This window comes from Syngnathus acus, chromosome 2, assembly GCF_901709675.1.
Source record: "Syngnathus acus chromosome 2, fSynAcu1.2, whole genome shotgun sequence".
NCBI lineage: Eukaryota > Metazoa > Chordata > Actinopteri > Syngnathiformes > Syngnathidae > Syngnathus > Syngnathus acus.
The window spans coordinates 23,300,276-23,319,313 of record NC_051088.1 but is presented as its reverse complement, the minus strand read 5'-3'; the positions used below and the strand labels follow the sequence as shown (position 1 = coordinate 23,319,313).

The following is a 19,038-nucleotide window of genomic DNA, read 5'->3' as shown; positions in this document are numbered from 1 at the left end:
CTTTATCCGTGTCGTGTTTCCACTATTCGCCGATAGTGGCACTACTGTGCCCACAATGTCTCTAGGATGCGAAAAATCATCGAAGAAGATTTCTATACCGGAAGTCATATTAGTACGACCCGGATGATAATTCCGCGGAAACTTGATTTGAATACTTATTTTGTTCGATACAATGTTGGAATAAAGGTACGTTATAATATATATGTTCAACGAGTTTATGTTCATAGAGTTCAGATGTTCAAAATCGAGTGTAATTTGTTAATATTTCACTTGAAACAGTGAGATTATGTGCTAATTTAGCCTTTTAGCCGCTACTCTTTTAGGACACATGACCGCGCGACACTACCTCAACCCAAACAAAAAACGCTGACGAAGCTATCAATTAATATTTCAAATAACGTTGCTCTTTTCATAGCACCACCGTGCACGACAATCATCGCTTTCAATGATCGCTCTTATTTAACAGACCGTGTACATCGATTTTCATTCAGTCTATTTAAATTCAAACGTCGGTGGCCATTCAGTTGAATGAGAGATATTCCTTTTCCTATCCCTAACAGTTATGAAGAAATATAAAATAATACATAGTTATTCAATTTGAAATACCCTATGACACTCCGAATTATGTTTTGGCCATGGTTTTAATATGATTCTCCGTAGGTTCTTGGATGAAGGCATCATGGCTCACATCACTATCAACCAGTATCTCCAACAGGTGACGTCAACAACATGAAACCGAAGTACAGTACATTCATGGATGTATTTATCAACAAGCTTCTTGTCCTCCTTACAGGCATATGAAGCTATTGACAACCAGAAGGGGACACTCTGTGCTGAGCTGCTTTCCTTTAAACACCCCCACGTAGCCAACCCCCGACTCCAGGTGTGTTGAAATCTACAAATAGATGGATACAATAGAGCAGGGGTGTCAAATTTTTTTCGTGGGCCGCATTGTAGTCATAGCTTCTTTCGCAGGGCCATTATGACTGTCAACCCAAATAAATGTATGAGCACCTCGTATTATAGACAGTAAATCTACAAAACAAACTGACAAATAACTTGTTTTCAAATCAGATGAGTAAAAACTGGTCAAATATTTTAAAAAAAGATATTAAAAGTGAAGACAATTTGCAATTCTATTAATGACACACGAATTTGATGCACAATTTGTCTTCGCGGGCCACATATAATGATGTGGCGGGCCGTATCTGGCCCCCGGGCCTTGAGTTTGAAACCTGTGCAATAGAGACACCGATGAAAAACAGTTTCACAACTGACTCAGTCAGCTGCAGTCATGTTGACATGAATCATTTTTTGCTGAGGGTATAACATTTATACCTGTGAGGATTGCAATATTGTTTTATAATACAGTGACATTGATGCTGTTTGTTCGCCTGCTTATGTTGATTTGCATTGTGCGTTAGCATTAAGCTAGGACAGCTACCATTGTTAAGAAAAAGTCAATTTGTGAATGATAAAGTTAAATAGGCAGAGTTCACTGTACATCTATAATTGGTCAATGCTTGTGTTTGTGTTTTAGTTGGCCAATCCAGAGGACAAATGTCAACAGGTTCTTGAGCCGCCGTACGACGAGATGGTGGCTGCTCATCTCAGGTGGGCTGAGGTATTGGCTTCATGGCGTATTGAGAAATGATCATAGTCTGTATCTCACGGCAGTATTTTTCATTTGCCAGGTGTACATATGCAGTTGCTAATCATGACTTTGTCGAAGCCTACAAGTTCCAGACCATTGTCGTCCAATATCCTTTTTGACGGCATCAGCATTCAATCAATAATCAGTTATGATCTCGTCTCGCAAAAGTCACTGTCGCTTCCTTGACTTCTCACGTCCTTTTTGAGAGCATTTCAGTCACACAAAGAGGAAAACTGGTGAGTGGCAACTAAAGCAGGTTACGCATATAATAAGAATTAATCCCAGTTTAAGCATCTTCCCCCACCTCCTTCCCATCAATGTCGAGGCCCAATTGTCGGGTCATGTCTCTAAAAAGTGATTCTGACCAATTATTTTGTGGTGTGGTTTGTGTTAAGGTTGTTTTTTTTCCCCCTCTGATCAAACGTATTGTGCCTTCTCCCTTCCGCCTTTGTTTCTTTTAGGGCGCTGCCTGTAATGTTCACTGTCACTCTGGATCTCAGAATATTTGCCAACAATGTAAGTGAACATTTTAGCCCCCCCCAAAACTTTCTTTTTAATGAATTGAAAATGTTGTGGTCAATGTATTGATTCCGTTGAGCTTAATTGAAGCTGAACATCGACTGTATGTGGTTGCAGGCAGAGCAGCAGTTGCAACAAAAGGGCAAAGGTCAACCGGGCGAAATGCTGGAAAAAGCAGCCGAGCAACTTATGAGCTGCTTTCGAGTTTGTGCCAGTGACAAGTCAGTATTAATAATACATCAAACTTGTAGAGCTTTTTTTTTTATCAATTGTGTTCCATATTAAGGTAATGTTCCTTTAGGAAATCGAGACTTGTGTAGCTATGACCTGTGTTACTTTAAAGAACAAAAACTTGGAATTTGAACAGGGGTGTGTAGACTTTTTATATCCGCTGGATTTGGCATTCTCTCCCTACCTGGATCTCATCGCCGCATTCAACTTTTCCCTTGCAGTCGAGCCGGGATTGAGGATTCAAAGAAGTGGGGCATGATGTTTCTAAGCAACCAGCTCTTCAAGATCTACTTTAAGGTCTCAAGTCTTTTGCTTCTACATTTTTGACTGTGGCGTCGTATATTGATGCTTTGCAAATGTGTGTTTTGGGAATCAGATCAATAAACTGCATTTGTGCAAGCCACTCATCAGGGCCATCGACAGCTCCAACTTGAAGAACGATTACAGTCCCGCTCAGAAGGTCACCTACAAGTACTACGTGGGCCGCAAGGCCATGTTTGACAGTGATTTCAAACCAGGTAGCTTCAATCACGATGGCATTAGAGCAAATCAAGATAAGCGTCGGACGTAAAGGCAATTGTCATAACTGTGCCCCTCTCCCCCCCTGTAGCCGAGGAGTTTTTGTCCTTTTCGTTCCGCCACTGCCATCGTGCCAGTCAGAAGAACAAGAGAATGATTCTCATCTACCTGCTGCCTGTCAAGATGTTGCTGGTCAGAAGGCTTACCCCTTGAGCGACTTTGACAACTGTGGTCAGGAAGAGTCAAAAGAGTCTAACCGCCATTTGTTAACGTTTTAGGGCCACATGCCGACGCTTCAGCTCCTGGAGAAGTACGACCTCCTGCAGTTTGCACAAGTCACAAAAGCCGTCAGGTGGGTTGTGCGTTTATGGAATTAATACCGTACCTATTATAAACTCGCTAATAAGGCATTCGTTCAAAGGGTGACGGTAAACAGTCACCCAGGAATATAACAAATAAGGGGAAAAAATGATAAAGTAGCAGCACACAATATTAAATACTATAAATTGTCAACCATGAAATTAACAAATAAAAACAAATATGAAATAGTAACACACATTCTTCTTATTCTTATTCTGGACTTCCCAGAAACGCCCACGTGAGCCAGCTCAAATTGGTCTCTGAAAAATTTAAATTCAGTTTGAAAATGGACACCCTGGTTTACAATGGTAAAAGGATGGAAGCTCACAAAAAAAAAAATTCACATTCAAGCAATCCTTGATTGTCTCCTCACCTACATTTGCTAAGTACTCTTTGTATTCCATTTTGAACTAATTACCGTGTGTGTGTGTGTGTGTGTGTGTGTACATGTATCAGTGACGGGAACCTGCTGTTGCTGAACGAGACGCTGTCCAAACACGAGACCTTCTTCATCCGCTGTGGCATCTTCCTTATCCTAGAGAAGCTGAAGATCATCACGTACAGGAACCTCTTCAAGAAAGTGTGAGTCTCGCCGTCACTCTTGCGATGCGCTGAGAGAGAGCAACGTGAGCCCCCCCCCCCCCCCCGAGGGTGTGATTCCGAGCTCTACTTCTCATCTCTGGTCAGGTACTTACTGCTGAAGACCCACCAGTTGCCTCTGGACACATTCCTGGTGGCCCTGAAGATGATGAAGGTAGAAGATGTCGATGTGGATGAGGTGCAGTGTATCCTGGCGAACCTGATTTACATGGTGAGCGCACGCACGCACAGACACGGACGGACGTGGGAAGGAACGCTGACGCGGTTTCTCTGCTCTTAGGGTCACATCAAAGGTTACATCTCACATCAGCACCAGAAGCTCGTGGTCAGCAAACAGAATCCCTTCCCTTCATTGTCTTCGATCTCCTAACCTACATTAAGCTTAAACGCAACCCCAAAAAAACCCTTTTTTTTTTTTTTTTTTTGTAATGTGCTGTAAAACATGAAATGAAAGAGACTGCTTTGTATGTTCTGTGAGTTCCTCTTTCTTCAACATTATGACTTGAGGAATAGACATTTAACTTCATTATTGATTTAATGTTCAGGTTTTATTGTCTGGATTCAAACAGAGCAGGAACATCTTTCACGGTAATATTTTCTTTCCTTCAGTTTTGGGGAAAGAAAAAAGGCTATTCACATTTCACCATTTTGACTCTTCCGGACCACAATCTCCATCAGTCCTTCAAAAGTTTCATCATTTTATGTGGCCCGCTAAGCACATCACTTAGGTTTCAATCCATACAATTACAAATTGAGCTCACTTTTAAATGCATATTGCAAACAAGCAGATTTAAAAACTAGATTGAACAAACTGTTGTCCTTGACTTCTGATTTCGAGAGTTATCCAACAATTTGTTGTGTGTAGGATGAAAACTACAATTTGGCCAGTGACTAATGGATTTGCTCGTAATATACAGAAGAGGAGCTCCTTGATGATCAAATATGTGACACCAGAAGGTGAGCGGGTCCACTCATGAGTCGTCTCAGTTTAGTTTCTTTTGGACTGTTAGGTTGTTTGGTCATGTGACTGAACGGCCTCCAGGTGCTGTCTGATCCACACCAGGTGTCGGGACACTTTGGTAAAGACCAGCCCGTTCTCCTGACAGCCTTTAGGTGGCACGATGAGCAGCCCTGTGAGAAACGCCGTCCCTCGTTCCACCGTGGCGAGAGGCATAGCGGACAACAGGCCGCCGCCACATTGCGGAGCCGTTGATCTTAATCCGTCGCGACTAACAGTCTTGGTTGACTGCATCACTGTTTTTCCAGTCCGTCCCATCACGCAGAACATTTTATTGCTGAGGGCGAGCGAGACGTTGAGCCGGCCGCGACACTCGTCCAAACTCAGGTAGATGAGCTTCTGGTCCAGGTGTCGGTTCATGCTTGCCGCCAGCGCGGTTCTCCCGGAATACATGAGGATGTTTTCACTGAAATCCTTGGTGGGCAGACACAGGTGGCGTAGGAAGGGGCCGAGAGGCAACGGGCCGCTCAGCTCCAGGAAGGCCAGATCGTTGTCGTGCCGGTTGAGAACGAAACGTTTGTGAAGATGGATAGCCTTGACGGACATTGTTTTATCCGTGGCACCTAAGAGAAAAGAGCTAAACCTTAATCGGGCTTTGGAGGTATTTCGACGGACTTGACTGTTTTTTACCAGCGATGACAAAAAAATTGGAGGGCTGAGGGTCTGATTCCTGTAGGAGGCAGCTGGCAGCAGTTAGGACGGCGCGCCGACCCAACAAGACACCGGCACAAAGTTCCGTCCCGCCGCTTCCCAGCAGCAATGCCTGTGGACGGTCGATAATTTTAAAATGTTCCTCCATGATATATCGGCTGTACTATTGTAAGAAAAAAGGTGGTTGTGTTCATGTCACCTGCCAGGGACAGTGTCCATGGTGACACATGGATGCTCTCTGAGGCGAGATTGGGAGTCTTCCGCAGGGAAAGTCCGCTGAGGAAGACCAGATGTCAGATTGAGGTCAGAGGTCAAAAGTGTACGCGAGTGGTTGTTGCCGTTGAAGACCTTCAGGCAGGCAGCTTCGACCATCACTCTGCAGTTTGAATCCTGCCACGCAGGAGCACGTGAAGGCGTAAGAGGTCGACGTGCACAGCTGGTGACAAACATTTGGGCCTTCGCTGGGACACGGGAACCCTCCTAAAACACGGTACATGTTGAAGCAGAAGCATCTGAGAGGAGGAATTTTTCAACCATCCCTCAAGTTCACCTGCTACCACTTGCGGCGCTGATTGCAGGGTTCTTTCGTTTTCCTGGCTGTCTAGCGGGTCTTCCAGTTGGCATGTGATTCCGTGGTGGGGGGGCGGGCAGGAGCAGTGGAAGCCGATGGCCTTTTTTGTGCAATTCCCACCATGGAGGCAGGGGTTGGGTTTGCACTCATCCTTATCTGTCACAAACAAAAATGGCTAGAATTGGAAATAACAATGGCAAGATTGCAGTACTTGACAGTAGATATGAGAAAGTCATAAATGTGCTTGTTTTATAGCCAAGCAAGTCACGTGACCTCAGCCTGGCTGCAACCAATCAAGGCCAGTTTACCTGCCATGTTCAGGAAACAGGAAGTGCACATTCCGTATCCAGTTCAAACAACATGCATTGCTAGTTTGAAATAAGAAGAGAATGCTGTTGGATTCAGAAATCAATACTATATTAAAACTAGAAAATGATGTAAATATTGCTGTCTAATATATACCAATTCTATTGACTGGAAATATATAAGAAGAGTGATGATATCTGCAAACGTGCAGCCTTTTTGTTTCCAGCCGCTTGATTGACTTCTCAACAAGACTCGGTAAGCATTAGTTCTGTTATTTATTTTTTTTCATACATTTGCTTTGTTATATTTGGCTTTTGCTTCCCAAGCTGTTTAGTTCAGAGTCTCAGGTGCCACGTTATTAAGATGTCAATGTTTTCCCAATGGTCAAGAATTCATTTTCTCATAGTCCCCTCAGAGAAACTTCAACTTTTGCCACCTCAAAGTAGGTGTGACATCATTGTAAAACATGCTTTAACCATTTTTAACCCTCTCCTCCTAATTTTGACCTACCACCAGTCAGCAACGTTTCATGGTAATAAACTTACTCAGATAAGTGTCCCAGAACTTGTCCTGTGGAGAAACAAACATGTTGAAAAGTAGAAGCCGAAGACCCGCACAAGTGTTGCGCTGTACTACTGTTTGTGCTGACCGTCATGCCCTTGTCTTCAAAGTATTCCCTGGCCTCCTCGTAGGAGCAGCGTTCCTCGTGACATTCCCGCTCCAGGTTGCCCTGCAGGAACTCCTCCACAAAGAAGTGATTTGCTCGCTTGGAACGCAGGAAAACGCTTTGTGCGGCCGGCACATGCAGAAACACTGAAACGCCATGTGACAAAACGATGAGCATTTCAAAAGATTAGGTGAGATTTCCAACAATGGCGCCAAAAGAATCAATAATTGGAATGCGTTATTTGTAACAGACGCTTATGCACTGTGCGACGGTTCATACAAATCGTACTTTGCAAAGTGCTCGAAGGTTAATTAATACAAGAGTTGTAAAGCTGTGGCTTATTTGAGGACCAATTTATTTGAGGAACAAGCTACGGTAATGCTTATGTAATGCCAAAAGTAAACAATTTAAAAAAAAAACCAGTTCAACAAAAAAAAATTTACCTGGATTTTTTGTTTCTGTTTTTCTAGAACAGAAGAAACATGATAATCACCCAATATTTAAATATATGAAATTGGAGATAAAGCTTCCACTTGAACGGGAAGGATTGAAAAATAACTGCGGTGCTTGTGTCATGTTTTTAATTGGACAAGCACCAAGACGCTCCACGAAGTAACAAAAAGTTGTGTAACAAAATATGTAACACAAAGTTGAACTCTTACCGTCTGCTTTTCCGAGGACCTGAAGGACGCATGCCAGCGAGGTGAACGAGAGAAGACACACTCCAGGTAGCGCCATGACACCGAGTGCTCGACGAGTGTCGTCACATCCCGGTTGCGAAGCTCTCGCATGACCTCCGTGAGTCCCAGGGTCACCTGCTGAATGTTTGTCTGTCTCCATCACATGTTCACGTGTTGACATCAAGCGCAGCCTACGGGAAACGTTCTGTTCTTGGACTCCGACCTCCCAAAACAAGCAGCAGCTGTTTGTTTGTTCATTTTATTTGCGGAGGGGGGCAGCTCCTGATGGCAACCGAACAAGCACTTGGCTATTCTTCTTCTTAGAATGTCCTTAGTTCATATAAATACTATTCATTCACACACACGCTGTTGAAGACTTTATTTATGGGCTTTGAAAAATGCACAAAATTTAAACGCTTTGGTGTTCAAGCCAAACTGCATGATTTTACGACTTGTCTCCAAGGAAGCTGTGGCCGTCTTATAAATACAGCCTCCTGATTGGGTCACTTTGCCGCCTCACCCTGTCGGCGCCTTTGTCGTTGCGCAACAGCTTCTTGCTGGCATATCGGATCCATTTGATGAATTTGGAGACTTGAGTGTAGACGCCATATTTGCCTTCTTTTGCACAGCCTTCACCCCAGCTCACGACACCAGTGACAAAATAGGTGTTTTTGTACGCTGTAACGTGTGGACCGCCGCTGTCTCCTCGACACGAATCCATAGCTTTTTTGTCGTAGCCTGCGCAGAACATGTGTTCGGTGATAGTGAAACTGCTGGATTCTTTACAAGTCGGCTGAGGTACATAAGGTACAGTGAGGCGCTGCAGGATCTTGGATGATGGCAGATTTTGGGCAAGACGGCCAAAACCGCTAACCAAGCCATCCTTCTGCAGCATGAGAACCTGCAAGGAAAAGATGGAGCCCGCTTATAACAAACGTGCATTTACGTACACTACTCACAAAAAGTTCGGGATCTCTTCAACATGCTCTTTGCATATTATTGACCATGAAACCAAGACTATGCCAAAAAATTGATATGACAACAGCAGGCTTCAAACATTAGGTGACCTCTGTCACAGAGTGTCATCAAAGTTGTCGTATGGTGTTCCACAGGGTTCCATTTTGGAGCCCCTGCTGTTCTCATTGTATTTGCTGCCCCTGGATTCCAGGGAAACAGTGGATCAGTGGTAGAATTTGCGATCCCCGGCCATTGTGACCATGTCAAAGTATCCTTGACAAAATACTGAAGTTGCTCCTGATACTACGTCATCAGTAGGCCAATGTGAATTCAGGGTGAAGCACTTTGTGGCCCTTATATAAATTGCATAGTGGTTTTTAAATTGGGCAAGTGCTGTTTTTTTGAAATATCAGGCAGCTGGCTAAAGTAAAGCCACTCTTTTTATAACAACACTTAAAAACGGCAATCCATGCCTTTGTTATATTGCAGCGGGATTAGTGTAATGCAATTTAATTTGGAGTCAGCCAGTCCTCCCTCAAGCTGGAGAATGTAACTCCAATTCTGGCCTGACTGGTTCACAATACATTTTAGAGTTCATTGTAAGAACATTTACCTTCTCAGCAAAATCCGGATCAGGAAGACAGGCTGGCAGGATGTACCTGGAGAACTTGATGGGCGTAGCCAGTTTGAGGAGCGCAATGTCATTCTCCAAAGTGTCTTTGCGGTAGAGCCTGTGTGTTAGGGCCGAGTCCAGGTAGTGAGTGGCTTCGGTCCCCTCATTTACCAATAAGTCAAACTCACCTGGATGGACAGAAATTGTGTCATTTTATCACTAATCGTAAAGTTCGGACGGACTCCGATTGGTCAGTCGCACCCACCCAGCCTCACAGAGATGTAACGCGTGAAGTTCATGCAGTGCGCCGCTGTTAAGATGATGTATTCGTTGAGGATGGTACCGCCACAAAACCCTATGTCGTGTTCATCCATGAGAAGTGCCTGCATTGACAAAATGGAAGGGAAAAAGACTCACTACGGATTGACATCTCACATGGACAGACACCTATTGCGTGGAAACACTCTGGGCCTGATTTACTAAGATCCAAAATCGCGTGAAAGAATGTTTAGCGCACGGGTTTCAAACTCGTTTTTTTCACGGGCCACATTTTAGTCATAGTTTCTTTCGGAGGGCCATTATGACTGTCAACTCAAATAAATGTATGAGCACCTCATGTTATATACAGTATAAGCTACAAAACAAATTGAAAAATAACTCGTTTTCAAATCAGACGAGTAAAAACTGGTCAAATATTTAAAAAAAAAAAAAATTTAAAAGTGAAGACAATTTGCAATTCTAGTAATGACACACGAATTTGATGCACAATTTGTCTTCGGGGGCCACGTAAAATGTTGTGGCGGGCCGTATCTGGCCCCTGGGCCTTGAGTTTGACACCTGTGGTTTAGCGGCTTAGATAGCTCAGGTGATTTCTCCGTTATTCGGGAGAGTATAAAAAATCTTTACACAAGCGGAAACGATCAATTCTCGTCTCGCAATATCTGCCCGGTTAATCGATCATCTTAACGCAGTAAATCAGGCCCTTGGTATGTGAGTTGATCAACTGTCTGCACCTGCCATGGACATTCTCCTGGTGGACAGTTTTCCCCATTGACTATGCGGGTCATTCCTGCAACTTCAGAGGTGATATCTTCCTCCTCTCCATATTCAGACATCATTTGTTCACTGCTGACGTTGCCGGCAAGCGACATCGCCGTTAGATTGACAGCGGATGTGTCGTTGCCGTCAACGTGGGTCTGGTTGAACTCTGTGACGTTTCCCTCTGTGACGTTTGGGCGCCGGTACGTGAAAATGGTTCTGGTTTTGGTGGAAATTGTAACGCCACATTTGAAGGGCTCTGCAAGAGTTTTGTGGCGTGAGGAAGAGACTCAGAGTATCAGAATGTGACCCATGCCGAATGCTGCTCACCATAGGATTCACAGGATTTTTCATCCGAAGACAGAAAATAGCCATCGGCACATGAGCACTCAATGTTTCCTTGTTCCACCTTGCAGAAGTGCTGGCAACCTCCGTTTTGGTTCTCGCAGAGTTGAGGAATAACTGGGCGGAAACGAAATAGCGAGCAGATGGTTGGAAAGCTGTTCAGGGAGATGATGAGCACATCTACAGGCAGAGTCGTTCCGCACCAATTTCACAATTGGAACCATCGTAGCCGTGATCACAGTAGCACGTGTACCTGCCAATCCCGTCTTCGCAACGTCCCCTGTGCGCGCAGGGTATTGTAAGACACGCGTCGCCGTCTGGGTCAACCACATAACATTTGGATCAAAAAACAACAACAAACAACATTTTCTGCAAAGCCTCTCACTTCTTACCGTAGTATACGGCCCAGAATTTGTTCTGAAAATGAGCGAGATAAAATCAAAAAGCATTACTATCAAGTGTAAATTCAAGACAACTTTTGTCAAGTTACATTTAGTGCACAAAAAGGCAGTGCTACCTGGCTAGCAATAGCAACAATACTAGCTTACCGCAACAAGATTTCATCAGGTTACTCACACACACACGTTTAAACAAAAATGTTTTCCAACAGAATATTACTAATGGGCGAGTACCAGCTGATGGCGGTCTTATTTCAAGATATCGAGTACTCGCAAAGTCAGCCGATACCGATCACAGTCACTGACACAATTCTTCTCCCCATATCAGGAAGTAAATGGCATGCATAGCTGTCAGAACGATTTTTCAAATATCCATGTCAAGCCCATTAAAATTCAATTTCTGTAGCTATTTATGCTTAGTGGGCAATATTAGTGTCTTTCTGCCAAAATCTATACAGTTATTTGCCAACTCAATTTCTGCATAGTGTGTCTTACGATGTCCACCCTCCGCTAGCTAATGCTGTTGCTAAGCCTCAATAAGTTTGAGGTAGTTTGTGTGGAATATCTAACTTTTGAATATGGTGATTTATGGTACTGGGTGGTTTTATGATTGTGTATATGCTAGATGCGTGATGTTGGTACTTTATGATTATCTTCCTTTTTAGTGATTTGCTGCCATCTTGTGACATCGGTACACAATGGCAAACCCCTTTTGAGCGTATGTCAACTATTCGCGGTTGTCCACTATTTGCAGCAGGGCTAGTTCATGGACTTTAAAATATTTCAAAATATAAAAATGTTGAGTACCGTATTTTCCGCCCTAAAAGGCGCACCTAAAAACCTAAAATTTTCTCAAAAGCCGACAGTGCGCCTTATAGGCCAGTGCGCCTTATATATGGATCAACTGATGAATTTGTTGATCCATACTGGTTGTACACAGTGCTCTGCCAAAATGTTTCAGTACGTTTTAGTACGACTAGTAAATTACAAGGTCGCATCGCTTCCCAGCATTACGGCAACTGTAGTCAGGGGGCGTCACCGAATAGCTGTTGTACCCGCGAGGCTATTTCATGTCAAAATAGGCTGCTCTGTTAATGTTTCGAGTAAATCTACGGATCGATATGGAAGGGAAACATAGGTAAGTAGTACCAATGCGTTAGATCGAACTTTAGTCAGTTCCGATCATTTTATAGGAGATCGTTTGAGAAACGCGATTGTTTACACTTTGCTGAGGCTCATGGGAGATTGCGAGCTGAGGCTCGTGAGACTTTGCGGATGGCTAATGCTATTGCGATAGCTGCTATACGTACCAGGCTATTTCATGTCAAAATAGGCTGCTCTGTTAATGTTTCGAGTAAATCTACGGATCGATATGGAAGGGAAACATAGGTAAGTAGTACCAATGCGTTAGATCGAACTTTAGTCAGTTCCGATCATTTTATAGGAGATCGTTTGAGAAACGCGATTGTTTACACTTTGCTGAGGCTCATGGGAGATTGCGAGCTGAGGCTCGTGAGACTTTGCGGATGGCTAATGCTATTGCGATAGCTGCTATACGTACCAGGCTATTTCATGTCAAAATAGGCTGCTCTGTTAATGTTTCGAGTAAATCTACGGATCGATATGGAAGGGAAACATAGGTAAGTAGTACCAATGCGTTAGATCGAACTTTAGTCAGTTCCGATCATTTTATAGGAGATCGTTTGAGAAACGCGATTGTTTACACTTTGCTGAGGCTCATGGGAGATTGCGAGCTGAGGCGCGTGAGACTTTGCGGATGGCTAATGCTATTGCGATAGCTGCTATACGTACCAGGCTATTTCATGTCAAAATAGGCTGCTCTGTTAATGTTTCGAGTAAATCTACGGATCGATATGGAAGGGAAACATAGGTAAGTAGTACCAATGCGTTAGATCGAACTTTAGTCAGTTCTGATCATTTTATAGGAGATCGTTTGAGAAACGCGATTGTTTACAGAGGGCTCGTTGGTTATTGGCTAGTGGATGCATACCGCAACCCTAGTCAACCTCAGTTTGATGCAGTATAGCTTCTATTTTATGCGCCTTATAATCCGGTGCGCCTTATATATGGACAAAGTTTTAAAATGGGCCGTTCATTGAAGGTGCGCCTTATAACCCGGTGCGCCTTTTAGGGCGGAAAATACGGTATATAAAAAAGTTGAGTATTGTCAGAATAAGTGGTGGGTATTAACTATTTTAACGAGCAAATTTTTAAGGCTAGCAAAAAAGCTAGTATCTACATAAAGCTCATTATTTACCTAAGAGCTAGCAAGAGTTAGCAAGTAGCTTGCTAACTTTGAGATTGGCTTGTTTTAGGTTAGGTGTTAGTGTGTGTTTCTGGAATTGCATATACAGTTTTCTCATCATCTTCAAAAATCTCCCGCGCCTCCTCCCAACTGCAGCGTTCCTCTCGACACTCGCGCTCCATGTCGCCTTGCTTGAGCTCCTCAAAGTATTTGTTGGCTCGTCTGGCCCGCATCAACACCTGACTGGCCTCATCGTTGCCGAGGAACACTGAGGATGGCGAGAGAATGACATTTTAAGACGCACGGATGAGGATCAGTGCTGAAGATGATCAGACTTGTACGTCAATATGCGAATCTTTTTTTTTTTTTCTCATTTTTAATTTGTAACTAAAAATACAAGAATGATCAAAAATGGAAAAACGGTCATGTTAAGTTTGGTCAGGAGCATTAGCAAAGCTAGGTTAGCCTGTTAGCCACTACATTCAAGAAAGGCCACGACCTCCATCCAGCCATTATATAGTTATTGAAATCATCTTCATAAATTAGTCCAACACGGAGTCTCCACAGTACCGGAGAAAGGTCCTAACATCAGGCCGGATCCGGGGATTCAAACCCCGAACTTACACAAATGTGCTAACGACATTGCTCAAAGTCCAAAATTATGAAAAATTTAGCTTTTATGTGCATTTTAGACAAACACACACAAAAAAAAAAATCAAATCATCACTCTTTTTCAAGTCATACACTAATTGTAAACAGTTTGAGAATAATTTTGTCCATCAGGTGATCGACATTCATCAGGTGTGGCAACGCTGGATCATCACTCCATATTGTAAACATAGAAAGCATACAAAACAAACACACATACTTAACACACAAAGCACACGCTCATCCTACAGCCCCAACAGCCCTCGCCATTGAACATACCGTGAGCGGCAGCCAGGTGGAAAAACAGCACGCCGAGCGACACTGGCACCAAAACAAAACATTACGTCTGGTGGCGATTGACTAGAAGAAGTTCTTAGTGGCGGGGAATGATCTGAAGTCTGAATACACAGGCGAGGGGCAGGGAAGGGAGGGCCGATGACCTCTGTGGGGGGGAGGAAGGGGTGTCGACGTGTTCAAGTGGACCCATCTGGATGGGAGGAGATTGGCGTTGGCTTCACATACTGTTACAACTACCACACGCTGGAATCTGAGACTAATCAACGGAAAAGGAATGTTAGGACTGTAGAATAACAAAAAAATAATTATGTTTAAAATTATTATGATTATTACGAAACAAAGTTGCATACCATGTAGAAAAACCCTCAGGACAAAACACAGAAAGAGAAATTGAACCAGACTAATCTGCTGTCTGTTTTTGAGTTCTTTGTTTGTTCTATTGGACGAGAACATTTTGAACATAGTTCATAATATCGGCCGCATCCTTGTCAGCAAAAATCAGTGTTTTATTCTTTGAACAGATTATTGCAGTGGCAAACTCTTGTTTATCTCTATAAGACCGTTCAAATGCAACTTGAAGCATTTATTGCGGTTTTAGTAAATATAAAATCAGTTTGAAATGAACCGCGTTCAATCCTCAACTGGCCTTTTCTCGATTTGTGTTGAATTGGTGTTTTTGTGAGGAGTTCCGATCTAAACTTCAATAATTCAGAATAGCAAAACGCAGACAAAAGAACCGGAACAGAGTTGAGTCATTGGAAGTAGTCGGACTCGGTGTGCCAGAATTTCAAAAATGATCCATGGTCGCATTGTGGTCTTAAAATGTTTTGTGTATTTATTATACAGAAACATTTGGGCTGTCATGAAGGTCTTGTGTGTATTTTGTCATACAAGCAAAAAAAAAAAAAAATCCCTTTGTCGATTCCTAATTTTCATTTTATAGCTTTTTTTGTTTTCAAAATATAATAGGCACAAGACATTCAATGACCATATATTTTTTATTTTGGACCTGAAATTGTGTAACTATCAACAACACAATGACAAATCATTCCGTCTTAGACGGCTTCTGTTGCAGCATGTCAGGTGCCATTGTGTTCCCAGACTCCACCCAGTCAACAAACTTGGCCACATTAGTGTAAACACCAAAGTAACCCCGGATGGTGCAGCCTTTCCCCCATCCCACCACACCTGAAAGGAAGTGGGTGGTGCCATAGAGAGTGGTCATGGGGCTCCCGTCATCTCCACGGCAGCTCTCCTGGTCACCCGCCAGGTAGCCGGCGCAGAGCATGTTGTCGGTGAAGTTGAACCGGGAACTCTCGGAGCACCGGGAATTCTGGATGATGGGTACAGACATCTTGCGGAGGATGGGCGAAATGGGAACCCCCCGCGGACACGATGCCTTGGTTGTTTCCCTCCAATGGTCCTCTTGCCCCAACCGGACACGGTGTGGTAGCGTAGCAGCAGTAGCTCACGCTCTGCCAATTCTTTGGTGGGCAGGCAGATGGTTATCACGTTGCTATTTAGCGACACGTTTCTACTCAGATGCAGGAGTGCGATGTCGCTGTCTCCCGTCGCTGGTTCGTAATTCTCATGAACGATCACCGTCGAAACGGGGATTCTTTGTTCCGTGCCGTCGTCAGCGTCCAGGTTGTGTTCCCCTGGAAACACAATCAGTCAAGTCAAATGTGTTCTGCCATTCGCCAAGTTGAGATGAAAGCATAGCAAGAAGACACGAGGAAAGGAAGTTCTATCAAAGAGAAACAATAATTTGCTCAAACGGATTCTTGGTTTGGGACGACATCATGTAGTTGCCTTTACCTGCCACCACAATAAGTTTGTCAGGCTTGATGTTGGAGACACAGTGAGCAGCGGTAAGGACTCTGTCGGGACGGATCAGAACGCCTCCACAGTGACTGGCTCCGTTCAATTGAATCAGAACCTAATCGGAAAAAAAAAACGCCACTATCGTTATAGCGTAACGCTATCTTCAAAATGCAGCAATTTCTCAGTGTCATGTGATCGACTGTCGTATGGCCCACTTAACGCCAAAGGTCTGGTTCAGACCTCGTGTCAGTCATACTTTACGACGAGAGCCTCTACCTGCCAGGGTAACTCTCCTTTGGTACCATGATTGGATCCGACAAGCCTCGTCTGATCCATCATGCTCTGATTGTTTGGAGCCAGCTGACCACACGGAAACTCCACTGAAAGACAGAAAGACAATTTCAAATAGAGCTACAGGAACCGCTGCAAAACATTTGTGGCTCGTAAGCACGGGTCAAAAGTTCCCAACGAGGGTACCGTATTTTCCGCACTATAAGGCGCACCGGATTATAAGGCGCACCTTCAATGAATGGCCCATTTTAAAACTTTGTCCATATATAAGGCACACCGGATTATAAGGCGCACCTTCAATGAATGGCCCATTTTAAAACTTTGTCCATATATAAGATATATACATTTGGCCCGCGGGCCGGACTTTGGACACGCCTGCTTTAGTGGCTCAATATTGGTCCATATATAAGGCGCACCTGATTATAAGGCGCACTGTCGGCTTTTGAGAAAATTTGAGGTTTTTAGGTGCGCCTTATAGTACGGAAAATACGGTCCATGACTGCTTTCGAACGGACTGCTAAATGAGCACCATGTTTTTGGGCAGTGTTCAACGCTCGTGATTCAGCTCATGTTGTCTGTTTCTTAGCGGAACTTCAAATTCTTTGTCACTTTTTTTGAAAAATAGTAGTTGGAAAAAGTGGCTAAATCTAGCCAGCAAGTGGCTAAAATGCTTTTGTGAACTAGCGCTAATGTTTGGTAACCGTTTTGCTAGTGTAAGCTAGCAATGATGGAATATCAAATTTGATTGGTTAAGATGATTTCCTTTCAACAGGTCATTGGTTGAAATGTTCAAATTATTCCCAGACGCCCACCCTGAGCAATGCACTGTCGTTCATCTTCGCCCAGCATGTAGCCATCAGCGCAGGAACATTTGCGGCGTTTCCCCGAGCCGTCGCAAAAGTGCTGACATTGGCCGTTGTGGTAGATACACTTGAGCGAGTCTTCAAACACTGAAAGATGAGAAAGAGGTTCGGCAAAATGAGCAAGGACATCGCCACGCATACGGGACAAACTTCATTATTTCCTGCAGTACCCATCTGACAGAAGCGTCCTTCAAAGCCTTCGGCACATTGACACCGGAAGCCCGTCTCAGTGTTGACGCACACGCCTTTGTTAAAACACGGGTTGACTTTGCAGGGGTCCCGACCTGACACCGAAATAATTCAGAACACCAAAATCAGCCAAAAAGAACAGGAAGAGAAATTAGTCATTAGAGTTAAGCGCAACTTACCGGCATATGTATCCCAGAATTGCCTCTGTGGAAACAAAGAACAACAAAAACACGGCAATTATATCTTCAGAATAAAATCTTCGTAATGTTTCTCAAGTCTGATGCGAAATCATTCGTACAATAACATTAGAATAAACTGATGTAAGCAATTGAAGGTCAAAGGCAACAACCACCGGCTGACCGTCAGGGTTTCGTCCTCAAACACTTCTCTGGCCTCCTCGTAGTCGCAGATCTCCTCGACGCATTCCCTTTCCAGGTTGCCCTGCTTGAGTTCCTCCAAGAATCCAGTGTTTGCTCGTCGCCATCGGCTCAGCACCGCGTCCGCCGCCTGCTTCTCCACAAACACTGATACCAAATGCGTACGGTCAAATGATGGATCATAAACTAGGCGAAGTTGTTAGCACAGTACGTTAGCTAGGCAGGAACAAGTACGTATCCATGTAACGATGGCATCTTTTTGCATTATATGAGACAAACCTCCAGCTGCAGCGATGTCAAACAGCAGAATCAACAAATAGCAGATTCTCGCCAACATGATGTCCACCGTTTGGCTCCCAAAAATCTAGGCTCAGATCCGCTCGAACCAGAGGCAGAGCCTTTAAACGAGAACTCCCTTACGACCCTCGGACTCGGCAAAACAAACACGTTCCTCTTTTTGCATGAGGTCTGTAAACAAAGCAGAGGTCAACTGGATTTGGATTTTTGCTCATCAAACTGGGAGTCAAAAATATCGCTCCACAAAAACATTAGCAGAACATTCGGCCGTCAGATCTTGAAGGTCTGCTGTGTTATTTTATCGTACCGCGGAAAAGATTCAATCGTCTTTGCTGATTCCTCATTGGCCAATTTGGGTGCTGACACATTTGAAGAACCATACATGATATTTGGACAGAGATGGAAAATGCAGGTCCAGAAAGTTGTCCGTCTCTGTATTTGAATGATTTTGGTGGTTAGCGTGTCTGTCTCACAGTCGATAGGTTGGAATCATGGCCTGGACTTCTTGTATGCTCCTTGAGGTTCTTCCCATCCTTACAAACCGCAAACCTTTTACATAATTTCCCTTAAAAATAAATGGCTTCGATTATTTTAAAATGAATATGCAACAGAAGTGTGTGTCCCGAAGTATGCTTGCCATGACCTTCCACTAAGAAGCCAAACTAAAGTTAGCTCATCCCTAATGTCTGTAAATGTATGTTTCTTTCCTCGATTACTATTTTCCTAATACTAGTTGTGTGTTTTACTGCTTACCTGTTGCTTGGAGTCGGACATTTCCATTTTTGGCTCGATGTAGTATTAGCCAGGACACTCCCAGTCACTTTCTATCAACCTCAACCTCCTCTCCTAAATACCGAGA

At 43.7% G+C, this 19,038-nt stretch overlaps 4 protein-coding genes across 6 annotated transcripts; 1 reads left to right on the top strand and 3 right to left on the bottom strand.

The window, feature by feature from the left end:
• The first annotated feature begins 102 nt into the window (after positions 1–102).
• On the top strand, positions 103–4,690 carry pcid2 (PCI domain containing 2). Of its 2 annotated transcripts, XM_037246108.1 has the most exons (15): positions 103–188; positions 657–715; positions 794–883; positions 1,541–1,614; positions 1,695–1,760; positions 1,849–1,890; positions 2,116–2,170; positions 2,291–2,394; positions 2,626–2,701; positions 2,781–2,922; positions 3,015–3,115; positions 3,202–3,275; positions 3,740–3,865; positions 3,971–4,094; positions 4,164–4,690. In XM_037246108.1, exons 2-15 carry the CDS (start codon positions 680–682, stop codon positions 4,251–4,253), a joined length of 1,200 nt encoding a protein of 399 aa, XP_037102003.1. In that variant the 5' UTR covers positions 103–188; positions 657–679; the 3' UTR covers positions 4,254–4,690. The 2 variants fall into 2 exon arrangements, with proteins under 2 accessions (XP_037102003.1, XP_037102004.1); XM_037246109.1 differs by lacking the exons at positions 103–188; positions 657–715; positions 794–883 and having other exon boundaries at positions 1,545–1,624.
• prozb (protein Z, vitamin K-dependent plasma glycoprotein b) lies at positions 4,413–7,956 on the bottom strand. 2 transcript variants are annotated; one of them, XM_037246104.1, is made up of 9 exons: positions 7,759–7,956; positions 7,540–7,562; positions 7,079–7,242; positions 6,975–6,999; positions 6,103–6,279; positions 5,901–6,032; positions 5,752–5,828; positions 5,532–5,664; positions 4,413–5,464 (listed from the first exon to the last, which is right to left on the bottom strand). In XM_037246104.1, exons 1-9 carry the CDS (start codon positions 7,788–7,790, stop codon positions 4,890–4,892), a joined length of 1,338 nt encoding a protein of 445 aa, XP_037101999.1. In that variant the 5' UTR covers positions 7,791–7,956; the 3' UTR covers positions 4,413–4,889. The 2 variants fall into 2 exon arrangements, with proteins under 2 accessions (XP_037101999.1, XP_037101997.1); XM_037246102.1 differs by lacking the exon at positions 7,540–7,562 and having other exon boundaries at positions 7,759–7,864.
• A 184-nt stretch (positions 7,957–8,140) lies between these two features.
• On the bottom strand, positions 8,141–14,483 carry f10 (coagulation factor X). The gene is made up of 9 exons (XM_037246101.1): positions 14,321–14,483; positions 13,501–13,661; positions 11,122–11,146; positions 10,933–11,046; positions 10,715–10,846; positions 10,360–10,643; positions 9,612–9,729; positions 9,347–9,534; positions 8,141–8,677 (listed from the first exon to the last, which is right to left on the bottom strand). The coding sequence occupies exons 2-9, from the start codon at positions 13,624–13,626 to the stop codon at positions 8,255–8,257; spliced, it is 1,410 nt and encodes a 469-aa protein (XP_037101996.1). The 5' UTR covers positions 13,627–13,661; positions 14,321–14,483; the 3' UTR covers positions 8,141–8,254.
• An 834-nt stretch (positions 14,484–15,317) lies between these two features.
• On the bottom strand, positions 15,318–18,329 carry LOC119119632 (coagulation factor VII-like). The gene is given in 9 exon segments (XM_037246106.1): positions 15,318–15,745; positions 15,748–15,996; positions 16,157–16,277; positions 16,439–16,542; positions 17,266–17,403; positions 17,487–17,600; positions 17,685–17,709; positions 17,866–18,029; positions 18,162–18,329. Coding segments are annotated over 9 exon segments (1,335 nt in total). The 5' UTR covers positions 18,220–18,329; the 3' UTR covers positions 15,318–15,383.
• Between the last annotated feature and the right edge of the window lie 709 nt (positions 18,330–19,038).

What these genes read in the sequence shown, in the direction of transcription:
- pcid2 (XM_037246108.1), top strand. Translation starts at nt 680, where the DNA reads ATGGCTCACATCACTATCAACCAGTATCTCCAACAG. An exon ending in TCAGAATATTTGCCAACAAT is followed by an intron (nt 2,171 to 2,290) that starts GTAAGTGAACAT and finishes ATGTGGTTGCAG; the next exon opens with GCAGAGCAGCAGTTGCAACA. An exon ending in TGGCGAACCTGATTTACATG is followed by an intron (nt 4,095 to 4,163) that starts GTGAGCGCACGC and finishes CTCTGCTCTTAG; the next exon opens with GGTCACATCAAAGGTTACAT.
- prozb (XM_037246102.1), bottom strand. Translation starts at nt 7,834, where the DNA reads ATGGCGCTACCTGGAGTGTGTCTTCTCTCGTTCACCTCGCTGGCATGC. An exon ending in ATGGACACTGTCCCTGGCAG is followed by an intron (nt 5,665 to 5,751) that starts GTGACATGAACA and finishes GACCGTCCACAG; the next exon opens with GCATTGCTGCTGGGAAGCGG. An exon ending in CAATTTTTTTGTCATCGCTG is followed by an intron (nt 5,465 to 5,531) that starts GTAAAAAACAGT and finishes CTTTTCTCTTAG; the next exon opens with GTGCCACGGATAAAACAATG.
- f10 (XM_037246101.1), bottom strand. Translation starts at nt 13,626, where the DNA reads ATGCGGGCCAGACGAGCCAACAAATACTTTGAGGAGCTCAAGCAAGGC. An exon ending in TTGAAGATGATGAGAAAACT is followed by an intron (nt 11,147 to 13,500) that starts GTATATGCAATT and finishes GCTCATTTTCAG; the next exon opens with AACAAATTCTGGGCCGTATA. An exon ending in AAAATCCTGTGAATCCTATG is followed by an intron (nt 10,644 to 10,714) that starts GTGAGCAGCATT and finishes AAACTCTTGCAG; the next exon opens with AGCCCTTCAAATGTGGCGTT.